The sequence below is a fragment of the Delphinus delphis genome, chromosome 7 (genome assembly GCF_949987515.2).
Source record: "Delphinus delphis chromosome 7, mDelDel1.2, whole genome shotgun sequence".
In the NCBI taxonomy this organism is placed as follows: Eukaryota; Metazoa; Chordata; class Mammalia; order Artiodactyla; family Delphinidae; genus Delphinus; species Delphinus delphis.
In genome coordinates this window covers 111,931,521-111,952,778 of record NC_082689.1, presented here as the reverse complement: position 1 = coordinate 111,952,778, position 21,258 = coordinate 111,931,521, and the positions used below count along the sequence as shown (strand labels likewise).

Genomic DNA, 21,258 nt, shown 5'->3' with positions numbered 1-21,258 from the left:
TGAGTCCCTGATTTCAATTCTTTTGGGTACATACCTAGAAGTGTAATTGCTAGATCATATGGTAATTCTATGTTTTGCTTTTTGAGGACCTGCCAAACTCTTTTCCACAGCAGCTGCCTTGTATATCTTTTCTGAAGAAATGTCTACCCAAGACATTTGCCCATTTTTTAATGAGTTTGTTGTAGTTGCTGTTGTTCTTGAATTGTAGGAGTTCTTTATATATTTCTAGATATTAGTCCCTTATCGGATATATGATTTGCAAATATTTTCTCCCATTCAGTGGGCTGCCTTCTCATTTCCTTGAAAGTATCCTATGATGCACAAAACTTTAAGATTTTGACGTAGTCCAGTTTACCTATTTTTTTTTCTTTTGTTGCCTGTGCTTTTGGTGTCATATACAAGAAATAATTTCCACATCCAATGTCATAAAACGTTTCCCCTGTTTTCTTCAAAGAGCCTTACAGTTTTAGCTCTTATGTTTAGGTCTTTGATCCATTCTGAGTTAATTTTTGTATACGGCATTAGGTAAGGACCTAACTTCATTATTTCGCATGTGGATATTCAGTTTCCCAACACTATTTATTGAAAAGACTGTCTTTTCCCCCACTGACTATCTTGGCACCTTTGTCAAAAATCAACTGACCATTTATGTGAGGGTTTATTTCTGGGGTCTCTATTTATTCGATTAGACCAATAGAATATATGTCTATCCTTGTGCCAGTATCACACTGTTTTGATAACTGTGGCTTTGTAGCAAGTTTTGAAGTCAGGTAATGTGAGCCCTCCTGCTTAGTCTTTTCATGATAATTTTGAATATTCAGGGTTCCTTGAGACTCCATATGAATTTTAGAATAAGTTTTTCTATTTCTGTAAAAATGCCATTGGGATTTTGATAGGGATTGCATTGAATCTGTAGATTGCTTTGAGTATTATTGTCATCTCAACAATCTTAAATCTATTAACGCATGAACATGGGATGTCTTTCCATTTATTTAGGTTTTCTTTTTATATCTTTCAGCAATGTTGGAATTTTCAGTGTACAAATCTTTTGCCTCCTTGGTTAAAGTTATTCCTAAGTATTTTATTATTTTCAATGCTACTGTAATGGAATATAAAATATTTCTGTTTTCAAATTGTTCATTGCAAGTATATAGAAATAAAACTGATTTTTTTGTGTTGATTTATATCCCCCAACTTTGCTGGATTTATTTATAAACTCTAACAATCTATTGTGGATCTTCAGAGTTTTCTACATATAAGATTGTGTCATCTACAAACAGAAATAATTTTACTTTTTCCTTTCCAAGTTGGATGACTCTTATTTCTTTTTCTTGCCTAATTGGCCAGAACTTCCAATACTGTGTTGAATAGAAGCGGTGAAAGCAGGCATCCTTGTCTTTTCCCTAATCTCAAGGAAAAAGCTTTCAGTTTCTCATCATTAAGTATGATGTTAGCTGTGAGTTTTTCATATATGGCCTTTATCATATTGGGGACATTCCCTTCTATTCCTAGTCTGTGTGTTTTTATCATGAAATAGTGTCGAATTTTGTCAATGCTCTCTCTGCATCAACTGAGATGATCATGTAGGGTTTTTTCCCTTCGTTCTATTACTGTTGTATATTACATTGAATGATTTTCATATGTTGAACCATTCTTGTATTTCAGAAATAAATCCTAATCAGTCAAGATATATAATCCTTTTAATATGCTGTTGAATTCACTTTACTAGTAGTTTACTGGTACACTAATCCTCTGTTTAGAATTTTTGCATGTATATTTATGAAAGATATTTGTCTTCAGTTTTCTTTTTTTAATAGTGTTTTGTCTGGCTTTAATGAGTTAGGAACTATTTCTTCCTCTTCAGTATTTTGGAAGGTGTGAGAAAGATTAATGTTAATTGTTATTTAAATGTTTGGTAGAATTCACTAGTGAAGCCATCAAATCTTGGGCTTTTCTCTGTTGGGAAGTTTGTGATTCAATTTCCCTGGTAATTATAGGTCTATTCAGATTTTCTATTTCTTCTTGAGTCAGTTTTAGTACATGTGTTTTTCTAAGAATTTACTCATATAATCTAGTTTATCTAATTTGTTGGTGTATAACAGTTCAGTTGTTAGTATTTTCTTATAATTCTTTTTATTTCTGTAAAATTGATAGTAATGTCCCCACTTGGCTAACTGATATTTGACAAAAGTACAGAAGCAATTCAGTAGAGGAAAGTTTTTTTTTAGAAATAGTGCTGGAACAACTGGACATCCATAGGCAATAAAAATGAACCTTGACCTAAATCTCACATTTTATACAAAAAAACTCAAAATGAATCATAGGTTTAAGTGTAAAAGGTTTTAGAGGAAAAAACATAAATAAAAATCTTTTGGAACTAAGATTTGGTGAAGAGTTCTTAGATGTGACTCCAAAAGCATCACCCATAAAAGGAAAATTTGATAAATTGAACTTCATCAAAATTTAAAATTTTGCTCTGTGAAATCCTTGTTAAGAGGATGAAAAGATAAGCAACAGACTGAGAGACAATACATGCAAACCACATATCTGAGAAAGGACTCATATCTAGAATATACACAGAACTTTCACCACGTATCTGACAGAGGACTCATATCTAGAATATATACGGAACTTTCAAATCTCAACATCAAAACAATGAACAATAGAAATAGAAAATTGGCAAAAAACATGAAGACATACCTCACCAGAGAAGATATATGAATGGCAAATAGGCACATGAAAAGATGTTCCACAGCACCTGCCTTTTGGGAAATGCAAATTAAGACCAAGATGCAATATTATTATATGCCTATCAGAATGTCTAAAGTATAAAATAGCGACAATACCAGATGCTGGTCAGGATGCTGAGAAACTGAATCTTTCATACATTGTGGTGCGAATGTGAAATGGCACATCCACTCTGGAAAACAGTTTGGCAGTTCCTTAAAAAACTAAACATTCAACTGTCATATGACTCAGCAGTTGCACTCCTGGGCAATCACATTTATCCCAGAGAAATGAAAACTTATGTCCACCCAAAAAACTGTGCATAAAAGTTCCTCGTAGCTTTATTTGTGACAGCCTAAAATTGGAAACCACCCGGATGTCCTTCAATGGGTGAATGTTTAAAAAAATGTGCACATTTATTACATGGAATACTACTAAGCAATAAAAAGGAATGAAGTAAAAATACAAGCAACCACTTGGATGGATCTCAAGGGCATTTGCCTGAGTGAAAAAAGTCAACCTCAAAAGCTTACATACTGATTGCCGTGGAGGTTACACAAATCTACACAGGTGATAAAATGACATAGAACCATTTACATGTCTTGTACCAAGGGCAGTTTTCTGGAGTCATATGAAATATAATCATTGGGGAAAACTAGGTGAAGGGGACACAGGACCTCTCTGCAGTAGAGTCAGAACACCCTATACTGTATAGTTATTTCAAAATAAAAAGATTTTTTAATGCCTTAGAGGCAAAGGTATGACAGACAACTTTCAATAGACTATAGTCTGTTTTAGATATGTGCTATGGTTATACTTTTTTAGAAAAGAGTCCTCATCTTGGGACTTCCCTGGTGGCGCAGTGGTTAAAGAATCCGCCTGCCAATGCAGGGGACACGGGTTTGATCCCTGGTCCAGGGAGATCCCACATGCTGCGGAACAACTTATCCTGTGCGCCACAACTACTGAGCCTGCGCTCTAGAGCCCGTGGGCCACAACTGCTGAAGCTCGCGCACCTAGAGCCCGTGCTCTGCAACAAGAGAAGTCACTGCAATGAGAAGACCGTGCACTGCAATGAAGAGTAGCCCCTGCTCGCTGCAACTAGAGAAAGCCCGCGCACAGCAACGAAGACCCAAGCAACGCAGCCAAAAATAAAATTTAAAAAAAATTTTTTTAAAGAGACAAGACATGCCACAAACAGGGAGATTACACTTGTGGCACAGATGGGTATCCAGAATAGAGGGGGAAAGTGTATTATATAAACTATACATACATAGAAATATATTTTTACATTAATGATTATATTAAAAATAAACCCTCAGTAGACACTTCACATTAAAGGAAATACAGATAATCCATAAACATAGAAGATAAGATGTTCAACACATTAGTAAGCAGGAATTTTAAATTAAAACTACACTAAGATCCCATTTCATACCTATCGGCCTGTCAAAAATGAAACTGACAATGGCCATCCCAAGAGTTGGGAGGATGTAGAGTTGGAAACATTCCTACACACTGTCTGAAGTCTAAGTTGATAGGATAGCTTAGGGGACAGTTTGGCATACCCAGGACCCAGGGATGCCATACCTAGGTGTCTATACCCAGGAGCATGAATTCACTCCACGGGTAATGGTTGCATCCAAGAGGGCGAAAATCTTAGCTATTACAATGGTTTGTGATCCTCCAAAGAGCAACAGGACTTTAAAATATATAGTATATTCGTGGTATTAAAATTTCATTGGGGTCAATAGGAAAACAATGTATAAAAGGCTCTTTGGGCGGGGGTAATAATGAAAAAGAGGTTGGGAAACTCTGCGAGAAAGTCTGCGATCCATGCCCAGGCGGTACGTGGATGTGTCTGCAGCACCATCATTTGTACCAGCAACAGCATGGGAAACACCCGATGTTCTGCAGCAGTGCAGTGCACCTGCAAAGCTGCAAATACTCACAAAATGCAAGACTGTGCGTCAGGGAGACTGAATCATCACAACTACATGAGCTGTTGAGTAAAAAAGCCAGTCAGAGAAGAAAAGTTACTGGATGGTTCCACTTATATGAGGTCAAACCATGCAAAACTCAACAGAAATAAATGCTAAAACAAAGACAGCCTGTATAATTTATAGAAAGCTTGAAATATTGGATATCTCTAAAGGAAAGAGAGGAGAATGGGATTGGAGTAGGATATACAGAAGGTTGAATTCTAAGATTCTGGAATTTTCTAAAACATGATAAGTGTTCATTTTATTAATTTTCATTTTATTAATTTTATTAATAAAATTAATATTAATAGGTGTTCATTTTATTAATTTTCAAACAATATTTGCATGTATATACTGTATATTTCTTTGGAGATATATACATATATGTTTAATAAGAAGTTGTTAGCATTTTTAAGGGCCTTATGCCATGTATGAGGTATGGTAAAGGATACTATGTATACCTGACACACTGGTAAGTGGTTTTGAATTGAAATCAACGGGAGGGGACTCGAGTGTCATGCCACGGCACATAGTTGTGTGTCCTTGTTTACTGAGCTGGTGGGGACCGAATGGTAGGTGATTTACAGTGATGTGTGAAAGTCGACCAGTGCACTTTTTCAACCAGACTGTGTTTTTGCAACAAGAATGGTGTGAGAACCTGGCTCCCAGACCCTCTCCCTCCTCTTACAGAAGGAGCGTTTATCCCGGAAAGGCTCGTCTCCTTCTCCGCATGTCCCCTCCCTTGCTGCCCTTTAGCAGTTGCTCTCTCTCTCCTTCCAGCCCTCCCTGATGGAGCTCTGGACACGGCGCTCCGTGCGGATGAGGCAGGCAGTGAGGAGGACCTGTACGAGGACGTGCACAGCTCCAGCCACCACTACAGCCACCCTGGAGGGGGCGGCGAGCAGCTGGCCATCAACGAGGTAGGGTCAGGGCTGCATGGGTGAAGGGATGGGGCTGGAACGCACGACCTGGCCATCAGGGCGACTTCAGCACGTTCATGCAGGCCTGGATGTCCACAGTCTGTGTTCCAAGCAGATGACAGTGGCACCGGTGTGCACTCCACACAGGTTCAGCCTGTGGCTCTCACTTTAGAATGTGGTGTCCACGAGCAGAGCTTGTCAAATCCAGGACCCTCCCCTCTGCCCTCAAGGGGCCTAGAAGGAACCCAGAATAGCAGGTGTGGTACCCAGGACCTGTGATGCAACTCCTGTAACACTGTCCTGGATGGAAGAAGCTCTGCTTGGCAGGAAGGAGGCCAGGGCTTAGCCCCTGACCTCTCAACTAGTTGCCTGGGCAGGACCTGGGCAAGGCACGTGATTTCTTCCCTATTGACTCCAAGAGCTTAAAGAGTATTGCTGTTGCTATGACAACTGTGTAGTATATGTTACCACTTTTTACTGTTCCTACCTAAGCAGAAGAAATCAGTACGAAACTTTATGTAGGCAAAACTGGTCCCCATGCCAAGTCCTCCTTTTGTATTCTCCAAGGAAGGAGAAATTTCGAGACCTGGACACTCCTCTGTTTTTCTCACTCATACTTCTATTTTCTCCCCATCTTCTTTTTCACTTAATTTGGAGAAGGCTGTTGAACATAATGTGGTAGGTAACTGGCACAAGCACATGTCCATAACAGCACCACATTCTCCTCTTGGCCATGATAGAAATGTATTTCTGCTTCACTAAAATGAATCAGACCACCCACGATCTTGCAGAAGATTTTCCCTTCACGAGGAGATCAGTGTACAAACAGTTAGCTTCTGACATTTCTGGAGCCCTTCGGGAGTGTGGTGTCCTCACTACCTACCTGACAGTCACCAGTGCACCAGCGCTTCCCACAGGCCCGGCTCTGAATGATGATTTAAAGTAGCCATTAAATAATGATTTCATCAAAATCCATGATGCATAAGGAATAAGCATCCAAATAAGTTGGTTTTTCCAATATATGAAGCCTTTCTTTAAGTGCTTCTCATAAACTATTTTGAATGGAAGGGGCTCCAAAATGATGTCATCTTAGTAGAATTCACAGAGAATAGTTTGCTTTTTCTTGAAGATTCAGCCGCCCTCAGTCTTGGGGCCCAGCCACGGTGGGAGGCCATGTGGGGCAGGGGGAGAGTCTCTCACACCTGGATGAGAGCTCCTCCCTGCCAGCGACCAGGTGTGGAGATCTGAGCAAGTAGTGCTCTGAGTGCTGAGCTGTAAAATAGGATGACCGTACAGTTACAGGAGGACGAACAAACGCAAGTAACGTGGCACGCAGTGGGCGGTCAACCTCCAATGACGCAGATGGTAATGAGGAAGGAATAGTAACATAAAGCTTTCTGTGTGGGGTTATCTGATTGGCCATCAGTGCTGCGTCGTTAGAGCTCTCGTGTCTACTTTTTATAGCTGTTCATCTCCTACCTAGTGGTGGAATCTGGTCCATCACATCATGCTGCTGGTGGGGAGGTGCCTTTTTGGCCCTTAAAAATGTGTCCATTCTAAGGTCTTTGGATGACGAAAGCCAAGAGCCAGGAGTGCTCTAGAAGAACAAGTAGGCTCTGGCCAAGGGCAATGAAGGCAATTGAGACCATGAATTGTATAGGACCTATTTTAGCTGCTTAGAGAATTTGTTTCCTGTTTGGTTCAAAGGTCCTGCCTGGTATTTGAGGTTACTGAGTGGACAGCGTGGTGGTGTTGTACCTGTGTTTAGAGCCCTCAGTGCTCCCAGGGTGCTGGTCTTCCCTGGACCCTGGGCGAGCACCCAGGGTGGGGTGAGGATGCAGCATGCCACGAGGAGGACGGCCAGGCCAGGCAGCAGAGCCCCTCCAGTGATACAAGGCTGACATGGGGCAGGGGCTGGGCTGCTGGCTAGTGGAGGACCTGCTGCAGGTCATTCCTGTCTCGGGCCTCTGTTTCCTCCGTGTGGGGTGAATAAGGCCCCTGGGCCCCACTGGCATGTAGGAGAGTCACCGTGCCCATGTGTACTGGGTACCCGGGAAAGGCTGTATTCGTTACGATTCCTGGGCAGCATTAAATAGATTCACCTTATCAGGAACTCCAGAGAGACATAAGAGGTGATTCTCCGATGACAGGCTGGTTCCCCCAGCCTTGCGAGATCAGCACATCCTGCTCTGCATCCCCGGCCCCTCTGGCACGCACAGCTCTTGCGTGTGAGGCAAGAAGGCTTACTGGTGGTCAGTGTGGGTTTCAGGCTTGGAGATGATAGAAGCAACACGTGTCAGAGAGAAGTCCACACTAGATAGCATCTGGCTTGCTCTAAACTCACACGTGCACTTGTATTTTCTAAGAATACGTTGGTGTCATGTTCTAAATTGGGACACTGTCTAGTTCCTGGTGACCTAAGGAGGGATCGCTCTTCAATTTCCTAAGCAGGAGGCAACCGAAACCAGCTGGCCTGAAGAGCAGGCGAGGCAGGGGGGGCAGCGAAGCCCTTTTGTGTCCTGGGTACATGAGGAGCGTGTGTGTGTGACCACGTGAAGATCTGAGTGTGAGGTGTGCGTGTGTGTGTTGCATGCATGTGACACACATTTACTGAGTGTTTAGTGTGTGTCAGGCAGTGTCTCAGGTCTGGGACAGAGCTGTGCAGAGGACATCGTCCTGCCTTCCGGGAGCTGACCGCCGGGGTGACGGCAGGCACTGCACGTCTGTGGGCACCTGGCCTCGTCTGCATGTGCCCCAATGGAAGGAGATGTCTTGTTCATCCTGTATCCCTTGCCCCTAACTTGTGCCTCGTGCCTTGTGACTGTCCAGTTCCTGCAGCATGAGTTAACGTCAGGGCCCAGAAGTGTCCCCTCTCCTTTCAGTATTGTCCCCGCCAGATGCCCGTGACCCGGGCCCAGGCCTGGGCCTGTCTGCCCAATTCCTCACCCCCCTCCCACCCTCTCCCTGCCTCCCACAGCTCCGGCCATGCTCTGCTGAGCTGACGTCACCCCTGAGGTCAGGCCTGAGGACATTCTTAGCCCAGGGATTTTTTTTCTGAAGAGTTGAGGGCTGAAAGTAGGCAGTGTCTTTGGAAGACATTGTTCTTGTTTCTTTTTAACCTCCCCACCCAAAGTTGTGAGATGGGACCGGCCCCCAGCCAGGAGGCCTGGGGTCTCCTGGTGCTCAGCCACCGCCCTGCAGATTGCAGTCTCCCCTCCGGGCCAGGCCAAGCTGTGCTGGAGGACGGCAGGCGTGTGGAGCTGGGCTTCCCCTCAGCTCTGCCCACTTGCTGCACAGAGCTGAGGGCCTTCGAATGTCCAGCTCCCCTCCAAACACCTGTGTGTAGACCTGCTCCAGGAGGGCAAGGGGGCGCTGAGGGCAGCTCCTGGATCATCCTGCGGAGAGAAGATGACACCCAGACTAGAGGGCAGACAGACATAAAGCTTGTTCTCCAACCTGGGGCTTAAAGCGTAAAGGAGCTTTGCCGGTAACTCGGCCAGCACAGCAGGTGGGAAGCCGGACTGGCCCGGGCCCCCAGGCCGTGGGGTCACCAAGGACAGAAGACAGTCTGGCCATCCACCTACTCCCAGCACTTCTTGGTGGAGCATTTAGAGAACACCGCAGGATGCGAGGCTGGCTTGCGACCACCCCTTCCTGGAGGCAGTCTGACCCTCCATCCAGGAGTTTCTGCCTTCCCTGGTGCCTGTGACCCTGGCTATCTGTCCCCACACCTGACTTAGCTCTTGCACCCCCTCCCCGGCACCAGGGAGGAGCCCAGTACTGGTCAGGGCTCCAGACCCCTCACGCGCGCCCTGAGCTGGGTGACAAACGGACGTAGGTCTCCGAGAGACGGGGCAGGAGCAGCTCGAGACCCCAGCGCCAGGCCTGCAAGTGCCCATGGCCAGCAGCCCAGAGCAGCCTTCCTCTTCCCTCACCCTCCTGAAGCCATGTCCCGGACACCTAGGTCACCCCCTCCACGGCAGTCCTGCCCCTCCCAGACCTACACACTCACCCAGCTAGCCTGGCGGGCCAGGCCCTGCTGCCTCTTCTACTCCTCCCTGGCTTGGATCCTCTCAGCCTGAATCTTTCAAGGGCCTACGCCTTTGTTTTCAAGCTTTTTTGGCTTTGTTTTTGGTCATGAAATACACACACAAATACTGTTGCTACTATCTTCCCTGCCGTACACCCAGATCACCGGGATCTGAAGGCTGGGTGCCCCGGGGTGGGGCAGAAGCCACCTCTCAGTCCTCCATCCCGGCCCAGGTTCAAGGTTCTTCTGCCACTTAACGTCTCCCAGGCTGCTCAGCTGCACAGGGGACACAAGCGTCATCCCAGAGCTGAGCCGTGGCTGAAGTCCTGAAGCTCGCCCCCGAGGCCAGGCAGCAGCAGGAAGGTCCTGCAGACCCACAGCGCTCAGTGCTGCGCTGACCAGTGGCTTCCTGGAACCACCCTGACTGGTGGCCTGAGGTCACACAGCCCACCGTGCCCGCCTTCCTGGGTGTCCGATGGCTCTGCAACCACAGGGGCACAATGACTCAAGTCAGGGGTCCGAGCCACACCCCACCAGAGGCGTCACACAGTCTTACCAGTGCTGGGATTTGGGGCAATAGGGAGTCCCCACAATCCTTGTGAGAGCTTGAAGGGAGAAAATCTTGAGCCAGTCATTTGAAGAACTGGGCAGGAAAAGAAGACTCTTTCCCCCAACTAGACAGATAGGCCCAGTTGAACCTTCCGATCTGAGGGGGGCAGACAGCCTCTCTGGACACATCCCAACCCTCCTCTGCCACACACACAGGTACCCACCTGCGCACATACATCCCGGCGTCCACTTGCACTCTTCAGCAGGATGGTGACGTCCACAGGCACCATCGTCTCTACTCACTCGCGTGTAGAGCTGGCACACACACAGGGAACCTGAACATACAGCCACCCACAAGGGAACACCCAGCCTCTGCACGTAATCCCTCCATGGGCTTCTCCTGCCCCAGGAGCCTCAGAGCTGAGCATGGAGCCTGGAAACCTCTGCCCACTTCTGAGCTGCTTTTCAGTCTCCTCGGCCCCCTCAGCTGCTGCCTCCTGACCCATCAGAGGGGCTCGGTGACCGTGACAGAGCTCCTCACTGTGGATGGAATGACAGGCTTGCACATGAGCTCTGAGCCCTGCAAGGTTAAGGTTGCAAGCTCTGTCTGGGAGGCAGTAGAAACCCCCGGGTACCTGACATAGGGTTTTTTTCAAAAGCTGCTGAACCACGTGCAGAAGAATGAAATTGGACCCTCAAAAATCAACTCAAAATGGGATTAAAGACTCAAATGTAAGACCTGAAACCATTAACCTACTAGAAGAAAACAGGGGAAAAAGCTTCTTGGCATTGTTCTGGGCCATGATTTTTGTATATGACACATTTGAAAAGCACAGGCAGCAAAAGCAAAAATAGACAAGTGGGATTGCATCAAACTAAAAAGCTTTGCACAGTAAAAGAAACCATCAACAGAGTGAAAAGGCAACCTATGGGGTGGGAAAATATATTTGCAAACCGTATATCTGATAAAGGGTTAATATCCGAAATCTCTAAGGCACTCACAACTCAATAGAAAAAAAAAAAGAACCCAAAAAACAAACCAGAAATAATAATAGTAATAACCCAATTAAAAAATGGGCAAAGAGACCTGAATAGACATCTCTTAAAAGAAAATGCCCAACGTTACTGGACATTCAAATATCAGGGAAAGGCAAACCAAAACCATAATGAGACATTACCTCACACCTTACAATGGCTATTATTAAAAAGACAAAAGATAAGTGCTCTTGAGGATGCGGGAAGAGAAACCCTTACACACCGTTGCTGGGAATGTAAACTGGTGCAACCACTTTGGACAACAGTGTGGAAGTTCTGCAGAAAGTTTAAAATAGAACTATTATACGCTCCAGCAATCCCATTTCTGGATGTATATCCAAAGGAAATGAAATCAGGATCTTGAAGAGATATTTGCACTCCCCTGTTCACTGCAGCATTATTCACAATAGTCAAGATATGGAAACACCTAAGTGTCCGTCAGCGGATGAATGGATGAAGGAAAATGTGGTATATATATTATTCAGCCTTAAAAAAGAAGGAAATCCTGCCCTTTGCAACAAGGTGGATGAACCTAGAGGACATTATGCTAAGTGACACAGAAAGACAAAGACTGCATGATTGCACTTATATGTGTAATCTAAAAGTCAAACTCACAGAATCTGAAAGTAGACTGGCTGCCAGGGGCTGGGGGAGAGAGAAATGGGAAGATGTTGGTCAAAGAGTACAAAGTTTTAATTACGCAAGATGAATAAGTTCTGGGGATCTCATGTACAGGATGGTGAGTATTGTTAACAGTACTGTATTGTACTTAAAATTTGCTGAGTGGTTACTTCTTAAAGTGTTCTCACCACACAGACAAAACGGTAACTCTGTGAGGAGATGGAAATGGTAATCCAGCCACCACGGTGGCTTGATTGTGGTGGTCATTTTACAGTGTATATCAAGTCGTACGCCTTAAATATATACAATTTTTGTCAATCATACCTCAGTGAAACTGGGGAGGGAGGGTTAGCGGCTGAAGAAGCCAGCTACTTTCCCATAGGAACAAAATGCCGCTCTGATGGGCAAGGTCAGTAGGAGAGGTTCTGAGTCAGGGCCTTTCTGGAGCATCTCAACACGGATCCGCCCGTCTGTCCAGAGTTCAAATTCCTGGACGAGTTTATGACAGAGCAAATCGACCTTTCAGAGCCGCATTTACTCATCTGTGCTGTCGGGGCCAAGGGCAGCCCTTGGTGTTAGGACTCAGAACCCCTGGCCCCCGGCACCCTAAGCGCCACCGTGGTCATCTATGCGCCTGGCCTGCGCGGAGCCAGGACCGCGGAGACCCCTCGGGTGGAGGCGCCCCGGGCCGAACGCGGCGCACGCGGGAGCCGCCCGGCCCGGCCCCGGCCCCGCCCCCAGCCCCCCCCCCCCCCCCCCCCGCCGGCGGCCGGGTCGCTGGGCCGGGTCTTGGGGGACGCGGCGCGCGCGGCGAGGGAGAAGCCCCGGCCCGGGGAGCGCGGCGGCTCCGCCCCCGCTCTGGGCGCTCCGGCAGCCCCGCGGCCGCCCTGTCGCGGCGGGATCCCCGGGCGCGCGGAGCCGGGAGGCTGGGCGCCATGGCCAGGGCCCCGCAGTCCCGGCGCCGCCCAGCGCCGCCCGGGAGCGTCCTGCGCGCCCTCCTGCGCTGCAACCTGCCCCCCGGCGCCCAGCGCGTGGTGGTCTTCGCCGTGCTGGCGCTGCTTGTGCTCATCAATGTCGTGCTGATATTCCTGCTGGCCTTCCGCTGACCGCCGGGGTGAGTGGCGCCGGTGTGGGCCCCCTCCGCCGCTGCGCGTCTTTCCTGCCGCCCGGCTCCGGCTGTGGCCGCCCCAGCCCCCAGCTGCCCAAGGCGGGTACCCGAGAGCCCTGCACCTCCCCACGAGGGGAGGCCTACACCTCAAACCCGTGCGCTGGGGCCCGTCTGTGTGCGCGTCCCCCGGGGCACGGCCGGGTGGGTGACTTAGGGGCGCGGTGACACATGTGCCATGGGGTCCTTAATGTCTGTCTCGTGTGTGTGTGTGTGTGTGTGTGTGTGTGAGAGAGAGACTGAGGGGGCAGATGCCGCTGTGGCCGCAGCTGTCTGGTTGTCAGGGAACCTCGCACATGTGACCACCGTGTGAGCGGATCTGGACATGCCTTTCTGTGCGGGTTGAGAGATGTCTGAGGATGAGTGGGCTCCTCTGCTTATGTTGCCTGCAGTTGCTTTTCCCACTTTAGGTGTTAGATATGTGGTCTCAGTCAGCGTGCCCCCCACTGCAGGCAGGCCGCCCCCCACCCTGCCCCTTGCAGGTGGGCACCCCTGGGCTGCGTGTGCGGGGGCCCGTGGGATCTGCGTTGTGTTCCCAGACTGTCGGCATGGACTCCTCCACCAGCGTGCATGTGTGAGACAGCTGGGAGGTGGGGCAGGGTGGGGAGGGTGGGGGCGCTTTGAGGCAGAGCCTGGCTTTCCCAGCCCTGTCAAACTCTCAGAGGCACAAAAGGGGATCCAGCACCCTGTCCCTGGCTTGTCTTCGTCCTGAAATTGCCCCCCGCCGTCCGGGACAGTCCCCCACCTGCCTCCACATAAACACCCCATACCTCAGAGCCAGCATATGCTCCCCACTGCCAGGCCAGGAGGGAGCCCGGAACCCTCGCCCCTGGGCCTGCCCAGCCTGAGTTTTGGCTTCAGTGCAGCTGCACCTCAGACAGAGTGCCAGGAAGGGCCTCTGTCCAGAAGCCCACCCAGCACTGGCCCTGGCAGCCTCCAGGCTGTCCTGAAAGCGGAATGTGTCTCTGACCTCTTGGAGCTGCATCTTGTCTTAGTGACGTCACATAAACGGTTAATGTCATAGCTGTGCCTTGTCTGAGCACCTCCTATTTGTGGATCTACACGGGAGACTGGTGACCCAGGTACAGCACACTGTTACTCTGGGTTCTGATGGGGACCGAGGCACAGGGATATCAGGGGAGTTGCTCATGGCTGTGTGTCTATCAAGTCCCCTGTGCCCAGCAAGTCGCTGGGACAAGGAAGTGACAAAGGTCACCCTACCCTACCCCCTGCCATCAAGGGCTTCTAGGTGACGGGTCAGGATGGGTATGGGGGCTTGTCCATAAAGGCGTAAGGAAGCCTGCCCCTTTGCCCCACACCTGGAGCCCTTCCCAAAGCTGAGCAGGAGACCACCTGCGGAGGACCCGCACCTCTCCGCAAAGGCTGGCGGGATAAAGCGGGAGCAGGCAGGAGGCACTGGGCCATGCGAGCGGGGATTCTGCTCAGGGCTCATTTGAGGGAAGGTGGGGACAGGGGGAGATGCCTGACCTGATTAATATCATGTGGGACTAACCTGGGACGGGAACTGGTCAGAAGCTGGGCTGTGTGGGGTGTGTCTGCAGTGCTTCCTCCCTGCCTGGGCTCTAGCAGTGGGGACTACCTCCACGCTGTCCTGGAGACTAGCGTGTGCAGCTCGTGTGACCTGAGGATGGACGGCATCCGCTTGCGATCTAGCAGATTGTTCTCAAGAGATCAGAGTGTAGCATCCCATTAGCCAGCCTGTGAATGTGCACTGGCAGGTGCGTGCCGGAACAGGGAGTCTCAGAACACCCACTTCCCCAGGATCAAAACTACAAAGCTTAATAAACCAGAAGTTTTGTTCCCTGCCAGATTCAAACCTCAGGTTACGAAAGCAGCTCCAGGGGTGAACCCTCCCCAGTCTCCGTAACTCATCACTCAGAATGTACAGGCCTTCCCAAATAGTCTCCATCCTGATGGGCCAAGTCACCCTTGGTCACTGTCCCTGTACGGGAATGTTCACCTGCAGCCACGTCCTCATTGGCTCAACTGCACCACCTTTGAGCCACTCTGCTTCCTCTTGGTCTAGGGCCAGATCCTCTGAGGGCTGGATGGCAGCCTGCTTGTGCCCGTGTGCCGGCTGTGGGCCGCCCAGCCTGATGCCTGCTCCCGGGCTGCAGCTGGCCAGCTCTTCTCACGTGGCCTCACTGAATCCTCTGGTCTCATCCTGGCCGCACTGCAGCCCGGAGGTTTCTCCCTGCAGAAGAGGACAAGCCTGTAGTAGGTCTTCTTAGCTGGGATGAGTACAGTGGTTTCTTGAGGAGGCCTGCAGCCCCCAGGATTAGCCCAGTGCTGTCTGCCCAGGGTCCCTGGGTGGGCCACGGGAATCTGCAGCCCTTGAACAGCTGCTGCTGTGAGGATGGGTGTACACATAAGCTGTGGATTATTCTGAAGAGTGGTTTCACTGGGGTTTGGAGCAGGTTTAAACCCAAGAAAACATGAAGAACCTCATGGTGGTTTGTGAGCGTGCTTTCTCAGGCCCTACCCTGGAGGAAGGGCCCAGCCTGAGTGTGCTCCAGTACCCAAGCACCCCCTGCTTCTCACCCTGTCCCTTTGGGGTGCCGTGGAGACAAGTGACCCCCCGCTGGGCAGCAGCTCAGAGGAGGAAACAGCACAGAGGCCGTGTCTGGTGATGCCCCAAGGCCTTGACTGCTTAGCCAAAGAGCCAGCTCAGGTCTGTGACAGTCAGAGCCGACACCTGGTCCCAGTAGCGTGGGGCACGACCCTCACCTCCTGGGCAGCCCCCAGCCCACTGCTCAGGAGGTGGGCTGCCCGAAGCTCACAGAGCCACTCGTCATTCACGGAGTAGACACTCAGCCCACATTACATGAGCAGGGAGGAGTCAGCCCAGTGCAAAACGGAGCTCTGAGCACAAGGGCTGCCTGGGAGGGGAGCGTCCCTCCTAATGCGATTTCTGATCATGCGGGAGGGAGGAACCACGCCAGTCATTTCCGGAGAGAGAAATTAATATAGAGAATTGTCAGCCAGGTGTAAAGTGGGTGACTCAGTCATGAAGTGCTCAGGAACAGCCCTGAGGTTTCTGTGACAGAGGTGGCAACTGCGAGATGTTCCTTCCTCTCTAGAGCTGGGGAATGAAGGAACTAGACTGGAGTAATTAAAACTGAGAATTCTGTGAGCTGGAGGCCTAGAACTCTGAGGAGGGGGGCTGCTCAGCTGGTGCCGAGGGGGCCGAGACTGGCTCTGCAGGCGTTCAAAAAACACTGCAGACCGGATCCAGCTACTGCAGTGGCTGGGCACCAGCAGACCTGGGGAAGCGGTGTTTGCTGCTAATCAGGTGGTAGACTGCAGGTCCACAAGAAGCCACTAGGAAGGAGCAAGCCCCCTCCCTCTCCAGTTCTCAGGTCCCCTCTGATGCCACAGGGGACGGCCGGCACAAGCAGAGATGCAGCCGGCAGTGCCCCAGGCCAGCATCACGGAGCACAGCAGAGACACGGGGGAAGCTGAGAGGCAATAGTTTAATCACGGCCCGGGGGGACGGGAAGAAGGTGTGCCCTGTGTGCAGGAGGGGGCAGCATGCTCGCCCTCAGATTCTGTGGCTCCCCAGGATTCTAGCAGTCAAGGATCAAGTTCACCGCCAGTCTAGACATGCCCTGGGCACAGCCCTGCCTCCCGAAGAGCGGCTGGCTCAGAGGGAGCCTCCGTCTGCCCCTCTGTACCACGAGTCAGGATCCCCCCTTCCCAGGGGTGGGAGACAGAGGGCAGGAACACCCTCACCCCTGTGACCTGCCCTCCCTGGTTCTCTCCACAGCTCATCAGTGATGGCAGTGTGGTCTGTGCTGAAGCACTCTGGGACCATGTCACCATGGATGACCAGGAACTGGGCTTCAACGCCGGGGACGTCATCGAAGTAATGGATGCCACCAACAGAGAGTGGTGGTGGGGCCGGGTCGCTGACGGCGAGGGCTGGTTTCCAGCAAGCTTTGTGCGGGTACGCACTGGCCCGAGCTTCTCCTAGCCCCGTAAAGAGGCAGCTGGCTCTGCTCAGCAGTGCAAGCCTGAAACTGCTCTGGGGTCTGGGGTGCTGTGTGTGGACCTCCCACTCATAGCTGCGCTGGGACTGCAGGCTGGGGGCTGGGTGGGCGGGTGGGTGTCGGGAAGCCCAGCCTGGGAATCGAGACACAGCCTTCCTCCTGCGCCACCACCAACTCCATCCCTGCCCCTGCCCCTCCCTCCAGGAGTCCTCAGCGGCCAGTGAAGAACGGGTCAGAAAAGTGGTCCCCTCCGGGCGCGGGGGGGGGTCTGTGTGTTAGAGTACAGCCGCCACAGCCAGCTGGGCTTCCCAGGCATCTGCAAAGCGCTGTGCAGACCATCTGCGCGGGGCATCTCAGTTCTAACTTTCACAACAGTCCTGGGATCTGGGAGCCATCGCTACGCCTGAGGAAACTGAGGCAGGGACAAGCTAAGTCTTTAACCCAAGAGATCGCGGGAGCGAACCCAGACCTAAGGCAGCCTTTGGTCTCCAGGGAAGGAATCCAGGCGCAGGCTCCAAACCAGGCAGAGGGCCGTGGGGAGGGGAGTGCTTCTCCTGCCCCAGACCTCCCGGAGGAACAGCGCTCTCTGCACCCGGGGCCTTTCCTAGTTACAGCCCCAGAGCTGGCAAGGCCACATCACCCGTCTGCTTCCTTCACAGCCCCTAGAGGGCCCAGTATGAGCAGGCGCTGGTTCAGAGGCCCTGCAGTGAGCGTGTGCCCGGTTCCGAGCACTATGCCTCGCAGAGCCGAATGTAAGGGGGAGGCCGGGGAACGGGGCGCCTTCGGACCTGGCGTCTCCTGTCCTTGCGGGCACTGTGCGGGTGACGGAGCGGCTTCCTGCCCCTGCGGTCCCGGGGGACGCTGACCGGCCGCGTTGCCTGCAGCTGCGGGTGAACCAGGACGAGCCAGCGGACGACGCGGCGCTGGGGACCGGGCACGGCGGGGCCGGGCACGGCGGGGCTGAGGCGCAGAGCAGCAAGGACCAGATGCGGACCAACGTCATCAACGAGATCCTCAGCACCGAGCGGGACTACATCAAGCACCTGCGCGACATCTGCGAGGTGAGGCTCGCGGGCTGGCGGGGCCGGGGGTGGAGGGGACCCGGAGGTGAGCCTGACCGCCCGCGCCCCCAGGGCTACCTCAGGCAGTGTCGCAAGCGCGTGGACATGTTCAGCGAGGAGCAGCTGCGAACCATCTTCGGGAACATCGAGGACATCTACCGGTGCCAGAAGGCCTTCGTGAAGGCGCTGGAGCAGAAGTTCAACCGGGAGCGGCCACACCTGAGCGAGCTGGGCGCCTGCTTCCTGGAACACGTGAGCAGCCCGCCCTGGGACCCCGCCCCCGAGGCCCTCACCCTGTGCGGTAGCCCCTGAACCCCCCATCTCTGTTGGGGGCTCTGCCCTGCCCCACCATCCCTGGCCCCGACCGCTGTCACCCTTCCACTCTGCTTTGGAAGTTTCTCTGCTTCTGGGGGTCCGGGTGGGGTGAGGTGGGCAAACCAAGCTGGAGAAGGCTCCTTGGAGCAGGCAGGCCTAGGCTTTGGCCCTGGAAAGGATCTGCTTGGGACAGAGGTGGGCTGGGCCACCTGCTGAACACCCTAAGGGCTGTTCCTAGCGAATTCTGGGATTCCTCTCACAGTGAGCACACTGGAATTGAGGTTGAATTAGTTCTTACTTCCACTCTAAATGCCAGTTGACATTTTAGCCAAGGTTCATTGGACTCATCTGGGCTAGGTGGACTCCTTGTTTTCATCCCTCTCCTGTGGCAGTCATGTGGGGCTGAGCAGAGGATGCCTAGCTCAGCCCATCAGGGACAACCTGGGCTCCTTTCCAACTGCTAGCAGTGGGGGGTTGGGGAGGCCCTTCCACCCCTCTCCAGTGGCAGGAGGAAAGCTGAGGAGGGTGACCTCAGAAGCAGGTGGTGGGTCTGGGTACCTGAGTGAGTGTGGGAATTTGGGTCCTGTATTATTCATCAGGCAGAGTTGTGACAAGGGAATGGGAAACGGCATGTCTAACAGGCACGCTATCAGCATTACCCAGTGGGACCATCACAGCAGCCTGCCAGGCAGCCAGCTACCCTCCTTTTCCACCTAAGTCCACGAAGTCCTAGGTCAGACCTAGGTCTCCCTCTGGCTCCAGGTAGATGAAAGTTACACACAAAAGCAGGCACAGTGAGTCTCCCGTACAACACACGCAACATGGATATATCTCTCTCACATGGTGTTGAGTAAAGGTTGACAGCGGCTGTGTTCAGATGTGAGGCCAGAGCTTTGTGAGGAAGAAGCAAAACACTGGGCTGAGGAGGAAGACAGCCCGGGAGGCACAGCCGTCGGGGTCTCTCTTAATCTCCCTCTCTCTCCTTTTGGGCCGTGATATCCCTTCCTTATTAGTATCATTGATTTCACCCAGAAACCTGGCGTACTGTCAAAACATCTGCTGAGGGCCCTGCAGAGAAAGCTAGGTGGCGACAGGCAAGCGCATGCCTGAGTTTTCTGGGGTCTTTCACGTCCCTGGGCACGATTCTGCGTGGCTTGTGCCCAAAGACGTAGGTAGACAGAGCCTGGGCTCCCTGAGCTGCCTCCCGCCCCCGCCCCCACACTGCCCATGGCCTGGTGGGGTCAGGAGGCAGCCGTCCTCACCTCCAGCTGTGCCCACAGCAAGCGGATTTCCAGATCTACTCAGAGTACTGCAACAACCACCCCAACGCCTGCGTGGAGCTCTCGCGCCTCGCCAAGCTCAGCAAGTACGTGTACTTCTTCGAGGCCTGCCGGCTGCTGCAGAAGATGATCGACATCTCCCTGGACGGCTTCCTGCTGACACCTGTGCAGAAGATCTGCAAGTACCCTCTGCAGCTGGCTGAGCTGCTCAAGTACACGCACCCCCAGCACAGGTAGGAGGGTGCTGGGGGAGGTTTGTTGAGGCTTTTAGTGTGCTGGGCACTACTGCGGGCACTGGGGTGACAGCACAGACTGAAACGTACAACAATTCCAGCCTTCGTGAGCTGTCCTTGCAGTGAGGGGCTGGGCTGAATAAAGTTGAATAGGATATTAAGTTCTGCTCTGTGCCTCTTTTATGGAGAAGATGGGGGTATGCACTTGATGGGTGGAGAAATGGCCCAAGGGCACAGCCCCAGAGGGATCTCATAAGCCCTCTTCCACCTCTGTTCCGCCCCAGGGATTTCAAGGACGTGGAAGCTGCCTTACATGCCATGAAGAATGTGGCCCAGCTCATCAACGAACGGAAACGGAGACTTGAAAACATCGACAAGATCGCTCAGTGGCAGAGCTCCATAGAGGACTGGGAGGTGAGGGCCCAACACCCCCAGAAAATGCCGTGGGGCTTGGCCTTGGCTTTAAAACCATGCTTGCCCCTGAGAAACCTAGGAGGGCGCTGAAGCAGGGGGCCATGCTCCTAGGAGCCAGCAAACAGGAGCTAGTGTCAGGAGGGAGAGCTGGGGCTCTGCAGGGCCAGCCCGGCCCGTGTCCGAGCCCCAGGCCTTGAGCGCTGCTCCCGGAGCAGGCCTGCTGGCCTCCTTCCTGGTGAAGAGCTCAGGGCACGTGTAAAATGCCACATGCTCCTCTCAGGGTGCAGCCAGCCAGCCTCTGGGGACAGGCTGGGCCCCCAAGTTCGAGTTAACTTCTGGGGCTCCCAACAGAAGGGGCCAGGCTTGCCACAGTGTGACCAGAGACGGATTGCCACCGGTCGGAGGAGCCTCCTGGTTCCGTTTTCCTGGCATACACAATCCCCTCACGTGGGCCAGTCTCGTCTTCTAAGGCAGCACGGATGCCTGAACTAACGGCGACGGTCCTGTCCTGTTCTCTCCAACCCCGCCCACCAACCGTAAAATCTGTGAAAAAACAAGATTCCTAGGCCCCATCCTAGAAATACGGAATTAGACTCCCTGAGAGGGGGGCTGAGTGTTTGATTTGTGTTTTGTTTTGGGTGCCTGGCTTTTGCTTTCCTGATGATTGGTTCTGAGGCCCAGCCCTGACCAAGGACCCTCACAAACTCACTTATCCCAAACTGAATGGCTGCCAATAGCGCCTGGCTGTGGTTTGCATTTTCCTGGAGGAACTGGGCGCAGTAGGGCTTCATCTGAAAGTGTGAAGTCTGATGATAGGAATTCAGGTACTAAGTAACACTGAGCCAGAGGAAAACCTCCGAAACCCCCTTTAAAAGACAGGCCTCGGAAGTGACTTCCAGCCAGGTCTAATTGTTCT

The 21,258-nt window shown here is 51.8% G+C and overlaps 1 protein-coding gene across 4 annotated transcripts in view; it reads left to right on the top strand.

Moving 5' to 3' along the window:
• The window catches only part of LOC132428716 (rho guanine nucleotide exchange factor 4), a 136,435-nt gene that overhangs the window by 111,601 nt on the left and 3,576 nt on the right, over positions 1–21,258 (top strand). For 3 of the 4 annotated variants that reach the window (XM_060017014.1, XM_060017015.1, XM_060017016.1), the window contains 6 exons: positions 5,490–5,629; positions 16,817–16,996; positions 17,924–18,100; positions 18,173–18,352; positions 19,696–19,928; positions 20,213–20,342. In XM_060017014.1, the coding sequence (XP_059872997.1) occupies positions 5,490–5,629; positions 16,817–16,996; positions 17,924–18,100; positions 18,173–18,352; positions 19,696–19,928; positions 20,213–20,342 (1,040 nt within the window). Of the gene's footprint in view, positions 1–5,489; positions 5,630–12,700; positions 12,979–16,816; positions 16,997–17,923; positions 18,101–18,172; positions 18,353–19,695; positions 19,929–20,212; positions 20,343–21,258 lie in introns of those variants that run through there. The other variant, XM_060017017.1, reaches the window with a different exon arrangement.